This window comes from Pollicipes pollicipes, unplaced genomic scaffold (genome assembly GCF_011947565.3).
Source record: "Pollicipes pollicipes isolate AB1234 unplaced genomic scaffold, Ppol_2.1 Scaffold_4295;HRSCAF=5057_pilon_pilon_pilon, whole genome shotgun sequence".
Classification (NCBI taxonomy): Eukaryota; Metazoa; Arthropoda; class Thecostraca; order Pollicipedomorpha; family Pollicipedidae; genus Pollicipes; species Pollicipes pollicipes.
Window position 1 is genome coordinate 8,803,070 of NW_023596461.1, and position 17,593 is coordinate 8,820,662.

At 57.4% G+C, this 17,593-nt stretch overlaps 1 protein-coding gene across 1 annotated transcript in view; it reads left to right on the forward strand.

Annotated features, from left to right (window-relative positions):
- Positions 1 to 17,383, forward strand: part of LOC119096205 (titin-like) — an 82,552-nt gene extending 65,169 nt beyond the window's left edge. The window contains 21 exon segments of the mRNA XM_037219005.1: positions 192 to 457; positions 871 to 1,007; positions 1,724 to 1,863; positions 2,280 to 2,404; positions 3,221 to 3,357; positions 3,817 to 3,970; positions 4,519 to 4,652; positions 5,149 to 5,291; positions 5,538 to 5,798; positions 6,088 to 6,274; positions 7,152 to 7,354; positions 7,743 to 7,870; positions 11,419 to 11,509; positions 11,779 to 11,916; positions 12,381 to 12,539; positions 12,873 to 13,142; positions 13,546 to 13,698; positions 15,120 to 15,276; positions 15,515 to 15,703; positions 16,034 to 16,194; positions 16,728 to 17,383. Of these exon segments, the coding sequence (XP_037074900.1) occupies positions 192 to 457; positions 871 to 1,007; positions 1,724 to 1,863; positions 2,280 to 2,404; positions 3,221 to 3,357; positions 3,817 to 3,970; positions 4,519 to 4,652; positions 5,149 to 5,291; positions 5,538 to 5,798; positions 6,088 to 6,274; positions 7,152 to 7,354; positions 7,743 to 7,870; positions 11,419 to 11,509; positions 11,779 to 11,916; positions 12,381 to 12,539; positions 12,873 to 13,142; positions 13,546 to 13,698; positions 15,120 to 15,276; positions 15,515 to 15,703; positions 16,034 to 16,194; positions 16,728 to 16,886 (3,492 nt within the window). The 3' untranslated portion in view covers positions 16,887 to 17,383.
- The last annotated feature ends 210 nt before the right edge of the window (positions 17,384 to 17,593 follow it).

Consider the following 17,593-nt stretch of genomic DNA (forward strand, 5'->3'; position numbering starts at 1 on the left):
GCTTCTGATCATGGCGCCCGGATCCTTCCCTGCAACCATGCCTGCTCTCTCGCTCCGCGTGCCGTCATGTCCCCTGAGCTAGGGAGGGCTACCGCTCCCCACGGGGTCGGCAGGGTGTGGTGCTGGAGCCGTGCCGTTCGGTCCCGCGGGAGCGACGAGTGACCTCCCTCCCCTCCTCCCTCCTCCCACAGGGCCGGCAGGGTGTGGTGCTGGAGCCGCAGATGCCGCACGACATGTCCGGCATCCGTCAGCTGGAGGAGTCGCTGCACAAGGCCGAGCCGGCGCCCGAGCAGGAGGAGAAGCCCAACCCGCCGCGCTTCGTCACCGAGCTGCAGAACCAGGACCAGCTGTACGAGGGCCAGCCGGCGCACTTCGACTGCCGTGTCGAGCCCGTCGGCGACCCCAGCATGCGCATCGAGTGGTTCTTCAACGGCCGCCCCATCGACACTGGATCCAGGTACGGGGCTGCTTGGCGGTCTGCTAGGGTGGTTGCTGCAGCGTGGAACGGAGCGTCCGATTAGCGTGTTTTGGGGATTATCTGCTGCTGGACGTGATGGGTTGTTTTTTCTGATGGCATGCGAGGCCTTTGAATGCTTGTCTGTCTCACCGATGGTGGTTGGATGTCTCACTTGCTGTCTTACCGATATGTTAAGTCCGATCACAGCATACAATTTGGGCAGGCATCGTGAATGCTACCTTTTTGGGCAATTTTGAAGATTTCACGTGAAAAGACGTCGTATTATTCACCTTGTAACCGGCGTTGTCCAAGGAGCTGCACGAAGACGCCGGCATGTGAGGGTTATCCTGTGGTGCCTGCTAGGGACGCCTGTAAACGTGGGGGGGCTCGCTCCTTCAATGGTCGTATTGCAGGGTGCACATGTTGGATGACTTCGGGTTCATCGTGCTCGACTTGGACTGGACGTTCCCGAGGGACTCTGGGGAGTACGTGTGCCGCGCCACCAATAAGTGGGGCACCGCGTCTACCAAGGCCACCCTCATCTGCAAAGGTATCGAGCCTGCATCCTGCCCGACAGAGCGTTGTCAAGCTCTGGAGCGTGTCTGTGTCCGTGGACCACTATTCCAACTGTCTGTCCACTTTATGTGCATTGCTGCTGCGCACCACACGCATTGGGCTGCAGAGCGCCTTTGCTGTGCAGATCGCTTAGCTGTTGAGTGTTACATTTTGCCCCCTTACGTTTTAGACGAACCCCTTTTATAATAGCGCCTCCCCCGGCACCAAACACTGGTCAAAGAACAACCCTGGCCAGGTGGCGTGTTAACATTGGCTGTGCTCCGCCTCACTAACTCACCCGAGTGTACCCGCCTGATCACCGCGTGTCGTGCGTGTATGTGTGTGTGTGTCACTAACAGCTGGACGTCTGTGCGTTACAGACCGGCCTCGGGTCCGTATCCGGTCTTGTACACTGACGTGCCGATCGGTCTCCAGCCCATCAACAGGCCGCCGGCTAGCTTTTTGTGTTGGTCCAAATGCGAACTCGTGGAGGTAACACATCGTGAATGTGCACCATTCCCATACCCCCTGTTCAGATGTCAAGCATAAGTATCCCGTTCTTCGCCCATGAAGTATCAGTATGACCAGCGGGGCTGACTCGGGGATCGCTACTCGGTTGTGTCAGAAGACTGCGCTTGCCGCGATCTCCGTGATCGGAGCGCCCCTCCCCCTCCCCGTGCTGCCTCTGACCCTGTGCCGACCTCGCCCTAGCCAAGCGGGACGTGCTGCTGGAATCGCAGCTGCCCCAGGGCATGTCGGGTGACAAGCTGCGCGCGCTGGAGGAGGGCCCCCAGCTGGGAGAGCCGCAGGCGCCGCAGCCGGAGGCTGAGCCGCCCAGGTTCATCAAGGAGGTCAGTTCGGCAGAGTGGCGTAGTGAGATGACGTTCGGCACCGCTCAGACGCAGTGTCACGTCTGCTGGCCGCGATGCCGCCGGGCGTGTACCGCTCCGCATAACGGATAGCCGTTGCTGTGATGTTATGACGTCATGTTCTCGACATGTCCACATTTTTTTTAGATTAGCTCTGAAACGTCGATGTCAGATATCTGCCATTGTTTTGGCCTTGGCATCCCTTGAAATTACCTCGCACACATGTGGTGCAAATGTTTACCAGTAATCGCGAAGATGCATTATCCATTCGCCCCCAACAAACATTGTGAAACGCGTGCTGCGCCCTGCTCATCGTCCTCTTCAAAGGACGTCGGCCATTGGGCGAGACGCACAGGGTTCGAACAGACCGGCGTCACCACATTCCTGTGACGTCACAGATCGAAAACGTCGACATCGGCGAGGGCGAGACAGCCTTCTTCGACGCCAAGATTGAGCCCAAGACGGACCCGAACCTGCGCGTCGAGTGGTACCGCAACGGCGTGCTGGTCCAGACCGGCCACAGGTACGTGGGGGTCGGCGGGCTGGGCGCGGCTCGACCGCTGGCCGGGGTTCAGCATTCAGTGGTGTGGTCATACTGCACTGTCTGTATGTGAACAGTACACACGTCCGTTTAAGAGTTTCTCTTCATGTCCAGTGTCCTAATAAAGGCATCAGACATGGTCACTTCCACATTGCTATGGAAATGGATGGTTTATATGGTCATGATAAGTCCGGTTATGTCACGGCGTCAACAAACGCCTGCAATGCAGGCACTACTTAAGCGAGACTAAACAAATGCCAGAATAGTGGGCAAAACAGTTGGTGCAGTACACCATGTTGTTTTCGGCATTTTCTTGCTGTACCTCTGTACCCAACTGTCCTCGTCTATTCCCAGCCGTCCAGAACTGTTCCCGGCCGCCCAGAGCCGTTCTCGGCCGTCCAGAGCTGTTCCCTTGCGTCCAGAGCTATCCCCGGCCGTCCAGAGCTATCCCCGGCCGTCCAGAACTGTTCTCGGACGTCCAGGGCTATCCCCGGCCGTCCAGAGCTGTTCTTGGACGTCCAGAGCGATCCCCAGACGTCCAGAGCTGTTCCCTTGCGTCCAGAGCTATCCCCGGCCGTCCGGAGCTGTTCTCGGACGTCCAGGGCTATCCCCGGCCGTCCGGAGCTGTTCTCGGACGTCCAGGGCTATCCCCGGCCGTCCGGAGCTGTTCTCGGACGTCCAGGGCTATCCCCGGCCGTCCGGAGCTGTTCTCGGACGTCCAGAGCTATCCCCGGCCGTCGTGTTCCCGGCTCTTACCGTGAGAGCGGGCGCCTCTCAGCAGCTCCCTCTGGCCGGCAGGTTCCGGACGACGTTCGACTTCGGGTACGCGTCGCTGCAGATCCTGGGCGTGTACCCGGAGGACGGCGGCGAGTACACGTGTCGCGCTGTCAACCGGGCCGGCCAGGCCACCTGCAAGAGCGCGCTCACCTGCCGAGGTACAGTACACGCGCGGAGGTACACAGCTGCGACACTCACCTGTAGAAGTATGATAATCACCTGCTTAGGCGAGGTGCTGACTCATGCAGGCACAGTGCTGACCGCCGGTAGAGACACATTACTCACCGGCACATGAGCGATGCCTATTTAAATGCGAAAGTGTGGCACTCACTGATGGTGTCATTGACCGTTCCAGCGTCATCGCTCAGGTGACGCCTGTCAGTTGTGTAAGCTTCGAAGTGGCTTGTATGGAACGCTGCGAATTCGCCGATCTTTAATGGCTGTGGCGGCTGCGAGAATGTGAACTGGCACTGAGCTCAACAGACGTGCTTTGCTGTCTTGGGTCATTCCGCCGGGCTGATGTGGCCGTCCAGATCAACAGGCTTGGTCTGCTGGTTTGTAGATGGAGGGCAGAGTGCTAAGCATCACGATTTAACTGACCCTATTGCATCCCCCAGCCATCTCGTCGGTGATCATGCTGACCCAGGTGCCGAAGGGCATGAAGAAGTCGGACTACCTGATGCAGATGGAGGCGGCGCTGAAGCAGTACACCTCCGACATCCAGCTGACTGAGGATGATATCTACGACGCCGACCGGAAGCAGCCACCCAGGTGCGGTCACTGACCCGGCCCCACCGGTCACAGGTCACTGGCCCGACCCGACCGGCCGCAGGTCACCGACGCGGCTCGGTGCGAAGTGTCCTCAAGACGATATCCACGCCATGAAGGCAGCGGCCAATGGCTCCCCGTTTTACGAGCAGTCGTGTGGATGCACATTGTTGCAACTCTCAGAAACGAGCCGGTCCATGCTCGCTCGAAAGAAGTTGATACGTTTGCCTGACCACGTCGTTTGGACGCGTGATTTGGGCTAGCGACGCGTTGCCTGTTTCCTCAAGCAGGCTTAGTACCGGGATACCAGTTTACCTTTCCTCAACATCGCCTTCTTGCGTCAACGGCGCACGTCCATCCAGGACTCCCTTCCCCGTGCACCGGCTCAGCAGCCGCTTCTGACACGGCGCGCCACCTCGTCCGCGCCGCCCTGAGCGCCGGTCGAGCGAACACGGCGGCTGTTACCGGGACCGGCCGGCGCTGGCCGCCGGTCGGCAGTCTGTTGCTGCGTCCGTGGCGGCGGGCTCAGTGGGCGATCGTCCGGCCCGCAGGTTCGTGACGCAGATTCAGGACCAGCTGGAGCTGACGGAGATGGAGGAGACCAAGTTCGAGTGCCAGCTGGCGCCGGTGGGAGACCCGAACATGAAGGTCGAGTGGTTCTTCAACGGCCGGCCGCTGCCCCACAGTGAGTGGTCGGAGGCGCGCACGCTGCGCGGATAGATCTGCCGGTGTGGATTGCGACCTCTCCACACATCACGAATCCGCCAGTCAGTGGTGTGAATCAGTGGCTCTGGGACAGTAGCCGTAATTTGGCACACCGATTTCACTGGCGCTCTCAGTCCCCGTTGGCCTCAGTGCATTCAGCATTAGCAACCTCAACATATCTCAGCCAGACCCTATGATAGCGGCGAATGGTGTACAACGGCATCGTCAATAACAAAAAACATCAATTATTTTATTGTATTTTGAAAATAGATGTTTTGAGCAGCTCGACTGCAATGCACTGATGCTAGTTTTGACTTCAAAATCAATCTTGGGCTGCCTATATATATATATATATATATATATATATATATATATATATATATATATATATATATATATGATCCCCCCCCCCAGTATTGCTGACCATCCAACAACGACGTTCACACGGCTTGAATTAATTGTCTGTCTCCTCGCAGAGAACCGTTTCACGCCCATCTACGACTTCGGCTACGTGGCGATGAACTTCGGCTGGGTGTACCCGGAGGACTCTGGCGAGTACGTGTGCCGCGCCACCAACCTGTACGGCATGGACGAGACGCGCGCCGTCATCAAGACCAAGGTCAGTTGCACGTTCAACGGCAGCGGCTAAGAAAGTAAACCTGTACCGCCTTGTCAGTCGTCTCCGTGCTACGTGTTGCATTGCGGTTGGGCTAGTTTCCTTTGCGTTTGGGAGCTGCTATCGAAGTGCGCAGCGTGGGTTATGCCACATGGGGAGTGGTGTGTGGCGACGACAGATGTTGCGTACAAGTTGTGGGCATCCAAGCTGGGTAACGTGCATCACCGCCTCTGCACCGTCCTGCCGCAGGGCAAGCCGGGCATCGTGTACGAGTCGCAGCTGCCGGCCGGCATGCAGTCGATGAAGCGGATCCAGGAGATGGAGTCGCAGTGGAACCGGGCCCCGGACAGGGCCGTGGACGAGGAGAAGCCGAATGAGGCGCCCGTGTTCGTCACCAAGCCCGAGTCTGTGTCGGTGAAGGAGGGCGACTGGTCGCGCTTCTGCTGCCGTCTCACCGGCCACCCGCGTCCGCGCGTCATGTGGCTCATCAACGGGCACACCATCGTCAACGTGAGTACCCGCAGATCTCGCGGCACGTGCTTCGTCAACAGACACGCCATCGTAAACGTGAGAACCCGCAGATCTCGCGGCGCGTGCTCTGTCGATTTACACGCCATTGTCAGTGTGAGTACCCGCAGACCGCGCGGCACGTGCTTCGTCAATGGACACACCATTGTCAACGCGAATACCCGTCGATCGCGCGGCACATGCTTCGTCAACGAGCACGCCGTGTACGCGGCGACGGCGAGGAGACCTCAGCCGCTGATCTGCTGACGGCGACGCTGCCCGGTCTCCGCAGGGCACGCGCTACAAGCTGACCTACGACGGCATGTGGCGACTGGACATCCCCAAGACGCGCCAGTACGACAACGGCAAGATCGAGGTGATCGCGCGCAACGCCGCCGGCGAGGCCTACTGCGCCTGCGAGCTGAACGTGACGGCCAAGCAGGACGACTACCGCGCCATGCTCAAGAACTCGCCCAAACGTGAGCCGGGTTACGACAAGGGGACGGCTACGCGGGGTGCTCCCCCCCCCCCCCCCCCTCCATCCGCCTCCTTCTGACACAAATGTATGTTTGAATTCTCGTCGTTAGATCCAAATAGATATTGTTGGGTAAAGTATAAGCTAGTCCATTGCAATGGATTTGATGTAGTAATGACTTCAGTGCCGTCCGCAATCAGTGCGTGATGGACGTTTGTGCTGGAAGTGAAAGTCATAAAGGTTAGGCAGCAGAAACATTGCGAGATGAAATCAAAGTTTAAGGTCTGTACAAGATGTTTAAGGTAACGCTTGCAAAAGGATCGTGACATTCATGAGTAAAGTATCGTGTGTTTTATGACGTATTGTGCGATATGTTTTAAACATTTTAAATGTCTTGACTGTGTAAGAACATTTGTGTCTGTCATCGGGTTGAAGGATTATCTTGGGCTAGATTATTTTATGATTTGAGGTAGTTTATTATGGCAAGGAGTTTTGCGTACCGATGACCCAAATGATGAATGTTTTACACGATTTTCTGAGTCATCTGTCAAGGTTTTAAGACATATCACTTCCTCACCAGTTGTAAAAATTGCTAATCCATACGATGTTTAAGTATCTTATAGGCGGTGATTAACAATTGAAACGCAAATCCAGCGACGTGCTTTTATTGTCGTAAAGCCTTAAAAAGTTGGTGCGTTGCAACGCTGCATACCGGCCATGCCGCTGAGGGCGCCCGGCTGGAGCCGGACAAGTGGTACTCCGCTGCCGATGGTACATGGTACCACGGAACCACGCAAGCACCGCCGACCCGGTGGCTTGATACCACTCTCGTACTACACTGTACCCGCGTATGACGGCCGTGCATACGCCCGCGCCCGCAGCCTGGTACGACTACGACCTGAAGCAGTACCAGAAGGAGCGTCAGGACGGCGAGCTGGAGCGGATATTCGAGGAGAAGGTGCGGCCCGGCATCACGGTGCTGCACCAGGGTGAGCACCAGAAGGTGGTGGAGCAGCCCGAGACCGAGTGGCAGCGCATGGCCAAGGCCAAGAAGGGCGCCGACTACTACAGCAGCTACAAACAGGTGAGGCCACCTGGTGCTGCATGCACGCAGCCGGGGCTTGATCGAGACCTTATGCCCGGAAAAGACGTGAAGTTAAGTCCGCTGTTCTCACATACGATCAAGCATAGCCTTGAATGCATTGCTGAATGATACCATGCGCGTATGTCAAATATTGTTTTGTGGTTGTGTGACACAAAAGTCACCTGTACGGACCACTTTTTTGGACCGGTCTTCACGAACAGGATGGCGATGAACCGCGGCGGTTGTGGACGGCGGACGTGTGGGACGTTGGCAGCTCAAGGACGGTGACGAGGGAAGTGTGAAGATGCAGCGCGTATGTGAGATGTTGGCAACTGAAGGGGGCAGTCGGGCGTGCCGTACAGCGGGGGTGCGCATCGGATGTCCACAGCTGGAGGAGGACCAGCTGATGAAGGAGTCCAAGATCCGCGAGTCGGGTCACCAGTTCGCCGTCCCGGGAGAGAAGATCAAACACAGCTCCGTCGCCAAGGGCATGGCTGCCAGCTACATGCAGAAGCTGTGAGTGCAGGCCCAGCCTCTCAGGCGGTTTGCCCTACTTTGCTCTCAAACCAGACCGCGCATTTGCGTCTTCGAATCTGGCATATGTTTGTTTTCCATGTCGGGTATAATTTGACGTCCTTACAAAACGGCCTACCGATCTCTTAACCGTGTAACCCATGCTATAGGCAACAGACACGTTTGCAGTCCACGTCAGATCGCTGTCGCACAAAGTACCATGTTCTCATTTATTCTTCTTTCCTGGTGCTATGATGCAGCTTGACTGTATACCTACATGTGCGCTCATATACTTTAGCACCGACATCTGTTAGGATTCATGACTCAGCAGTTCCGGATCGCTGTGACCATGCTTTCGTCGTAGGGTACACGAAAGTGAGACAGTTGAAGAATGTTCCAGTACGGCGCAGTATTTCCTCAGGTATCTTTGTAGGCGTACGATAGTCTAGCCGAAGACCCTGGTGCATGTCTAGCAAGTTAAACCTGTTGTACGCTTGTTAGCTGACAGAGACCACAGCTAGCACGTGGTGAAGAATCTCTCCTGTTCACTGCTAGAGACACGTTTGGTCCATTACTAGGAATGTGCGAAGAGTCAGCTTAGAGGTGCTAGGCCTTAAAAATAGTGGCACCTCGCGCATTTCTAGCTCCATTGATCAGGTAGAATTCCGCATCATTGAGCGGTAGGAGTCCGGCGACCCGTATCTGTATCAGGTAGGAGTCCGTAGCATTGGGCGGTAGGAGTCCGTATTAGTCGGTAGGAGCCCAGAGATTATTTGAGCATCGCCTCATGTTTATGAAGTATATATAGACAAACGTGAGGTGGTGTTTGACGACGCGATGTTTCGAGAACAATCAAATCATTGCATTACTTTTGGCGCTTGAAAGACGCTCTGCGCATCGGCTCTCAAAGAATTGTCGCTCTGTTTTAATTGTGTACACCGGCTGAGTCGCACCTTTAGCTGCCTATTTGAGTCGAACCAGGGACAATTGTAACAGCTTGTGAACAGTGTCACCTTGGACATCTAAGCATGCCCACCATGAACCAGCACTGGCTCCTGCTGGTCTTCCGATCGGCCGCGGCACACACTCATGTCCTGACCGTTAGTCGTCTCCCAGCTCGGTAATGACTCCTGCTGGTCTTCCGATCGGCCGTGGCACACACTCATGTCCTGACCATACGTGTTAGTTGTCTCCCAGCTCGGTAATGGTCCAAACAGGCAGCTAGCAACGACGACAGCTTGAAGCCGTTTGGTGGCTGGCGCCGCTTTGTCGCCGGTACATCACCATCTACAGGATGTACATGATGTACATGATGGTGTAGGCGTCGCCTTTACCATGATGGTATAGGCGAGGTCGGCAGCTGCCTCGTGTCCTCACTACGCACCCGTGGTCGTCATCTGCCGTGTGCGTCATTGGTGGTATCGTAGCTGCGGCCGACTCCCGATTGTCTGAGTGTCTGAGATAAGACATGCCAGATGGAAACGTTGCTGGAATGGTCACCAGGTCCGCTTTCAGGCTCGTCGAGTAGGGATGGTGGCGATGACTGTGTGGGCTGTGATGGTGCTGGTAATGATGGAGGTGATAATCATGAACGATGTGCTCCTCTGCCTAGGGATGAGACGTCCGATACATCGAAGCAGACTACTAAAATGACCAGAGGGGCCAAATCTGTTCTGGGAATGCAGATTAGGTACTGTGGAGCGTTGAGTGTTATCGTAGTTCGTTCATTGCTTCATAGAAAAGTGGTTATGTCGGCAGGACGTTTCTTGCTGTATTTTGATACTGCTGCCTTTTGTGTTAGTTTAGCTATCGTGTCGTCGGTGATAAATCAGAGGCTAGTAAACGCTTTAAAAAAAGGCCGGTGTGCTGCTTACGTTAACTCTTTGAAGCGAGTGAGTGGGCTTTTGTCACGCATCGCCAGCATGCCGAAGATGACGTCAGTGCATGTTTGACCGTCATACAATGATTGTCTTTGATATTAGACGTCTGAAATTCATTTTGCGTAACCACGCCTGGCAGAGACTTGCATCCGTCGAATAACAGCACCTTACGAGAATCGTTGGCATGAATTGCATGCTTTTTCGACACTTGACATTCTTTGCAAAACGTCGGACAGCACGCGATCGTCATGGATTGTTTCACAGGGGTATTTTGTCGAAATTTTTGTCTAATGTGCATCATGCAAGCATATGACAATAGCCTCGGCAATGCTCAATTATGCCAATTTTCGATAACACATGCTGAATATTTAAATTTTCCAAGCAATGCCGTCAATTCGGACCTTATGAATCATGGCAGTGGCCTCTTAAGTGTTGCAGACAACATGGAGGGATGCTTGACGTTAAATACAGTACTTCGCAAGGTGCATTAGGTCTCTGGAAGTGCAATCGCAAGATTAAATGCAATTATTGAGTCAGCAGAGTGGCATCACTCAGCCAGGGAGCATCATTCCACATACGTCATCGGGGTCCAAATGTCTCAGTCCGAAGCCTCATGCACTGATGAAAGCGCCACTAACGTGTTTGCCACGGCGTTACGCCATGTGCTGTTTACATGAGATGTTTTGATAATTGTTTGAGGATAACATAAACCATGCTTCAAGTAGCTTTGACCGGTTAGGATAACTTGATATAAATTTCATAAAATATTCAAATCTGTTGTAAGCTGGATACTGCGGGGAACAAATGTTGCTAGGTGAGACCGAGAGTATAACGTTACGGCAAGTTAATAGGCCTTTAGGAAGGGGCTCATTTTTGCTACCATTCTCTGAGCACCACAGTCTCCATCTTATCTTTTTGATTGCTGAGTTGGAAGGTTGAGATGAATCGTGATTTGTATTTGAGGTTGCAAACATGCACAACCGATGAGGCCCTGATATACCGACACAAGCGTCATTATAACACCAATAGCTTTAAATGTCTGAAATAAAGGACGTCACGTAGCAGGTCTTCGAGCCTTCGAGGATCCAGGCTGCAGGGATCCACGTCGCGCAACTCAGACACTGGATTGGTGATGGATGGATTGGATCGGATGGACACTGGATTTCGCGAAACGCAACGTGCGTGCATCTGCTGTAATTTGAGAACCACGCAACTTTTGCAGTTATTTCCACACAACATGACGCAGCAAGCGCAAATGGGTTTCGTAGTTCCGGCGTCAGTGGAAATGCCAAGGTCACAAATCTTGCACATGGTCCATGTTTCAGCGACATATTTTTAGTGCTGTCCGTTAAGTCGTCGTCTGCTGCCGAATGAACCTGCTGTTGTGCGTCGACACGGAACCCGTTGCGTTTGCGATGCGCATTCCCGTTTCCCGTCGATGCCGTGTGTCGGTGCGAACACAACCACATGCGCCGTGAGTGATGCATGTGGCTGTGTTCGCACAAAGTCCCCCCGCCGCGCTGTTCGCCTGACTGTGCTGCCGCCCCGCTGCGCCGCTGACGCTGTTCGCCTGACTGTGCTGCCGCCGCGCTGCGCCGCTGACGCTGTTCGCCTGACCGTGCCGCCGCCCCCGTTGCGCTGCTGACGCTGTTTTGCGGCGGCTGGTTTCAGCACGGATGCCGACCAGAAGCCGCAGGCTCAGCCGCCGCCGCGCCGGCAGTTCATGCCCGGCCCGGCCGAGTCCACTGTGCAGGGCAAGGAGGTGAGGCCTGGTGCCAGGTTGGCAGGGCTAGTGCCCACGTCAGGGAAGGCAGCGACTGCGACGCTGGAGCATGGGTTTGAGTCGCGCTGGTTGTGCCGCGTGGCATTGTTACTTCACTCTCACTGTTGCATCACCCAGCATAGGGTGAAACTGTGCGCGGCAACGTTTTGTTGTGAGATTAGTAGCATGTTTCAGGGTTGGCATTAATGCGATGATTTGACGTTGACGTAACGCCTGAGGGCGCGAATTCAGCAATGGTGGTTTGGCAGATCCACACGAACATTCAGAAGCAGCAGCAGAAGGAGGTGCGCGGCGATCTGGAGATCCAGCGCAAGATCACCGCCAAGGAGACGTCGGAAGTGGAGCACAAGGCTCAGATGCAGGACCGAGTCGTCAAGGGAAAAGTGGTGGGTTCCGATCACTAACCAACCACCATCTTACAGTTTGAAGATTGACCCCTCAGTGTCGCCAAACGTTTGGTATTTTAGTATTCAATTCCGCGGATGATAATTTTCAACTGTCGTCAGACGGACAGCAACTGAGGATCGTACCTGAACGGCCTCAGCTTGCTTCTTGTTTCACTTCGTTATTCGCAAAAATACACTGATGATGTTGTCATGAGATAGACCTGAGGGTTGTTTGAAGGCGAGCAGCATGATTTTAGTGTGTTCATGTATCAGGTGATTCCATACAACTTCGACATTTTGCCGTTTCTCTGTGATAGTTCCGTTGGTTGTAACTGCGAAGTGACAGAAGAGGCGTGGTTGCCAGTGACCTGCGCGGCTGGGTGTACGGTGCTGCCGCCAAGCGGCGGCCGGTGAAACACGTCTCACGCGAGCCCTAGATCTCAGCCGCTGCCGCGTGTCGACAGGAGCCGTCCAAGCCGCCGTTCTTCACGCGCAAGATGCAGCCGTGCCGCGTGTTCGATAAGGAGGGCGCCAAGTTCGAGGTGGAGTTCAGCGGCGACCCTGCGCCGGAGATCGAATGGTTCCGCGAGGACTTCCTGATCCAGAGCAGCTCCGACTTCAAGGTGCGGCGGCCGGCAGGCGGGGCAACATGCGCCATCGAAAACACGCCTCCTGATGCGCCCCAGTTGGCGCTCGGGGTTATTACATTGACGGGTTATTGCACCCCATATGTTAGAGTAATTTTCGTGTCACAACAAGGTTTTGTAACCGCGTGTTTAATCATTTGTGGCGATCTTTCACCTCGGTTGTGTGAGTGCGTATTGCTTGCTCAGCATCGGGGTGCATTTGTCTTCGCTACTCCGATAATCACCACCATCGTAAAGCACTGTCGTCGAATCGATGGCGGGCTCGGCTCGGGAGCGGGATGACAGCGTGCCCGCGTCTCCCGGCGATAGATCACCACCACACAGAAGCGCTCTATCCTGCAAATCCGCGAGGTCTTCAGCGAGGACTCGGGCCAGTTCTCCTGCATCGCCTCCAACCGCGGTGGCAAGGCCAAGTGCTCGGCCAACCTGGTGGTGGAGGAGCGCAAGCAGGCGCGCGGCGCGGCGGCGCCGCCCAACTTCGTGCAGACCATCCAGGACACGACGGTGAAGGCCGGCAAACTGGCCCGCTTCGACGCCAAGCTGGCCGGCACCAAGCCCATGGATGTGTACTGGCTCAAGGTGAGGACCTGGCGCCGGAATTGTTCGTGACGCTGCCGGTGGCCATCGGCCGGTGGTATGACGTGTCGAAAACGCTGGTGAGGGTGGGGGTGGGGGGCGGAGGAAAGAAGTCACAATGCTGCAAGTCTCATTTATTCAGATCATTTAAAGGGCGACTTGGCTATGCGTCGGGGATGGGTAAATAAGATGGTCTTTTCGAGGACACGTCCATCTGCTTAGATGTTTCGAACCCGGTGTTCGTGGTGTACGTGAATTAAATGGGCACCAACTTGATGAACCACAAGGTAGTGAGCGCTCTGTGCGCCTGCCAGCGAGCGGGGTAGGCTCTGACTTTGTCGGCGACCACCGAGTCCCGTCGGACGTCATCGGCCGCCCCCATCTGACGTCACCGGTCGGTCCGCAGAACGGCCACAAGGTGGCCGCCGACATGAAGCACAAGATCCTGGAGGAGCAGGAGGTGTTCACGCTGCTCATCCTGGAGCCGACCGTCGAGGACTCGGGCTCCTACGAATGCGTCTCGATCAACAGCTCGGGCGAGGCTCGCTGTCAGGGCCAGGTACGCAGCTGGGGGCCGGCTCCCTCCGCAGGACAGGTGCCCTCGCGAGCCCGGCGGGGCCCGCTGTCAGGGCCAGGTACGCAGCTGGGGGCCGGCTCCCTCCGCAGGACCGGTGTCCTCGCGAGCCCGGCGGGGCCCGCTGTCAGGGCCAGGTACGCAGCTGGGGGCCGGCTCCCTCCGCAGGACAGGTGCCCTCGCGAGCCCGGCGGGGCCCGCTGTCAGGGACAGGTACGCAGCTGGGGGCCGGCTCCCTCCGCAGGACCGGTGTCCTCGCGAGCCCGGCGGGGCCCGCTGTCAGGGCCAGGTACGCAGCTGGGGGCCGGCTCCCTCCGCGGGGCGGGTGTCCTCGCGAGCCCGGCGGGGCCCGCTGTCAGGGACAGGTACGCAGCTGGGGGCCGGCTCCCTCCGCAGGACAGGTGCCCTCGCGAGCCCGGCGGGGCCCGCTGTCAGGGACAGGTACGCAGCTGGGGGCCGGCTCCCTCCGCAGGACAGGTGCCCTCGCGAGCCCGGCGGGGCCCGCTGTCAGGGCCAGGTACGCAGCTGGGGGCCGGCTCCCTCCGCAGGACCGGTGTCCTCGCGAGCCCGGCGGGGCCCGCTGTCAGGGCCAGGTACGCAGCTGGGGGCCGGCCCCCTCCGCAGGACCGGTGTCCTCGCGAGCCCGGCGGGGCCCGCTGTCAGGGACAGGTACGCAGCTGGGGGCCGGCTCCCTCCGCGGGGCGGGTGTCCTCGCGAGCCCGGCAGGGCCCGCTGTCAGGGCCAGGTACGCAGCTGGGGGCCGGCTCCCTCCGCAGGGCGGGTGTCCTCGCGAGCCCGGCAGGGCCCGCTGTCAGGGCCAGGTACGCAGCTGGGGGCCGGCTCCCTCCGCAGGACGGGTGTCCTCGCGAGCCCGGCAGGGCCCGCTGTCAGGGCCAGGTACGCAGCTGGGGGCCGGCTCCCTCCGCAGGACGGGTGTCCTCGCGAGCCCGGCAGGGCCCGCTGTCAGGGCCAGGTACGCAGCTGGGGGCCGGCTCCCTCCGCGGGGCGGGTGTCCTCGCGAGCCCGGCAGGGCCCGCTGTCAGGGACAGGTACGCAGCTGGGGGCCGGCTCCCTCCGCGGGGCGGGTGTCCTCGCGAGCCCGGCAGGGCCGAGACGGACTGTGAGCAGGACGGCCCCAGCACAGGTCTGCGAACCACACCCCATATGGCGCAGTACAGATGCTCAGACAGACGGCCCGCGAACCGCTCAGTCAGTGTAGCCTTCTACCAGCAGTGTCGTTGGTATTAACATGTCCGGAACTCGCCGTTCATTGACGCTCATGATGGATGGGACGTTTTATTCGACATCACTGACGTTTTGATGGTGCCTGTGGCAGCCCCACCGAACGCTTTCGAACGATGCAAAATTTGATGTGTGGCGTACTAACGCTGTTCCTTGACCGGCAGCTCGTGGTGGAGAGCCCGCCGCCGGCGCCGAAGCCCAAGCCGAAGCCGCAGCCGGAGCAGAAGGACGTGGCGCCCAAGATCTCGGAGCCGATGAAGGGCCTTATCGTGACGGAGGGACAGCCGGCCATGTTCCGGTGTCGGTTCAGCGGACATCCCGGTAAGGCCCGGCCCCATCGAGTGCGTGCGTAGTGCTCTAACCGACGCAGAAAACGCTGAAAATGGGGAACACGGTCAAACTTTGATGCCAGTGCTTCCCCGAGGATGAGGGCACGTACTACTGCGTGGCCACCAACTTGGCCGTTGGCGGCTTAGAGTGTATATGAGATCATGAAATAGGAGTCAGTAATTCTGACCATGTTTTCTTTTACCCGCCCTTACAATGGACTTTATTTCAGCACCGACCGCCCAGTGGCAGAAGGACGAGAAGCCCATCAAGCCGTCCAAGTACTTCAAGATGGAGCAGGAAGGCGACGCGTTCGTGCTGAGGATATCAGAGTGCTTCCCCGAGGATGAGGGCACGTACTACTGCGTGGCCACCAACTCGGCCGGCAAGTCCACCATGAAGGCGCCGCTCAAGGTCCAAGGTAAGCTTCGATCACCGGTGCGTATGAGAAATCAAATTCGTAGCAATGCTGGTTTCCAGGATACTTCACTGCTGACTTTGCTGAAGCTTAACTCATGGGTAAGCTCAATTGATTTCATTGCGTTGCTCAATTGATTTCATTGCGTTGCTCAATTGATTTCATTGCGTAGCTCACTCCTCTGGAACGCCACTACAAGACTAACGGTGGCTTCCTTCGTTCACAAGACGACCCAGCGCCGCTCACTCAGCGATTCTTTTCCGCCATTCCGGCGACCCTGTGCCATTCGCTCGGCAACCCTGTGCCGCTGACCGGCCGCCGCTGCGCCCCCAGCTCCGAAGCAGGACGAGGCGCCGACCGTGGTCGGCTTGAAGGACGTCACCTGTGACGAGGGTGAGGCGGCCCGCTTCTCGGCCAAGATCACCGGCAAGCCGACCCCCACTGTCAGCTGGCTGCGCGAGGACACGCTCATTCCGCAGAGCAGGGACTTCAAGGTCGGTGCCGCCGGGCATGGCGGGTCTTCAAAGGCGATACCGCATTGCAGTGGAGTGTTAAGGCTATTGCTGCGAGGCGGCGTGAGAAACTCGAAATCAGTGGTGATGACTTCAGGATGGGAGCACTTCCTATCAAGTTATTTCTCTCTCTCGTTTGTCGTTGATGGTGGAAGGTCACTTAGCCTGAGGCCTCTCGTGTTAATACTAGATAAATGCATCGAGATAGCCGTGTTGATAGACACTTATTTGCCGTAACGTCACAGCTTGTTACTGGTCTGTCGATACGATAGACGGTTTGAGATTTTCCGCGGCACGTGCTCATCTAGAGAACTTTGCTGATCACGTTAGCTCAGTGCTGTTGCCGCTGTGCTGACTGCGTGCCATGCCCCGTGCTGACCGCGTGTCACGCCCCGTGCTGACCGCGTGTCACGCCCCGTGCTGACCACGTGTCATGCCTAGTGCTGACCGTGTGTCATACCCCGTGCCGAGTGCGTGTCATGCCCTGTACTGACCGCCGCGCTCACCACCGGCAGATGACCATCAGTGGCAACACGGCGACGCTGGAGATCGTCGAGACGTACGAGGAGGACTCGGGCGTCATCACGTGCCGCGCCTCCAACAGCGCGGGCACCAGCGAGGCCACGGCCAAGCTGACCGTGGAGAGCGTCGAGTCGGAGAGCGAGTCCGAGTAGGCCGACCTGAGCGCGCGGCGGCGGCCGGACAGTCTAGTCACGCGAGCGCGCCCCGCCGCGCCGCCGCCGCGCCGCATGCGCCGCGGCGCCGCTCTCTGCGCCAGATATGAAGCAGTCGGCCGCTGGTGGCCGGCGCCGGGCGGCGTGTGCTGCTGGGCGCGGGCCGGCGCGGCCGTCCAGCAGCGCGGAGCGTCGGAATGCGGTCAGCTGAAGGACGCTGACAGCTGGTCGGGCTGGCGGTGCAGGTGGTGTGGTCGCCGATGCGGCGCCACCAGCCGCCTGCGGTGCCAGCGCAGCTCCAGCCGCCGTGTTCCGCGACGCCGCCGTCGTCTCCACTGGATTGTCCACTGTGGATTGTTCTCTCGCTGGACGGTGTCGCAATGGCTCTGTTAACGCGTTGCCTTGACCCGGTTAGAACCAGAGGAAATAAGTAACCCCAGTCCGTGCCTAAAACTGTTGTAAAATTTATGTTTTCAATAATAAATATGCATTTTATGGTCTGTAGTCTGCGGTCGTGTGACCACACGTTTCTGCTGGTTGATTAGGTTCGAGGCGACGGTGGTAGTGTCGTGCAAGATCGTTTTTGCAGCTGGCTGAGAAAATTATCGATTTCTCCCCGCGTTTCAGAAAGAATGTTTTCTTGCTATGTCTGTAATTGGTATAAGAGGCCAGCTGCAGCCTACGCCTGCCGCCGCACGACAGCAGCC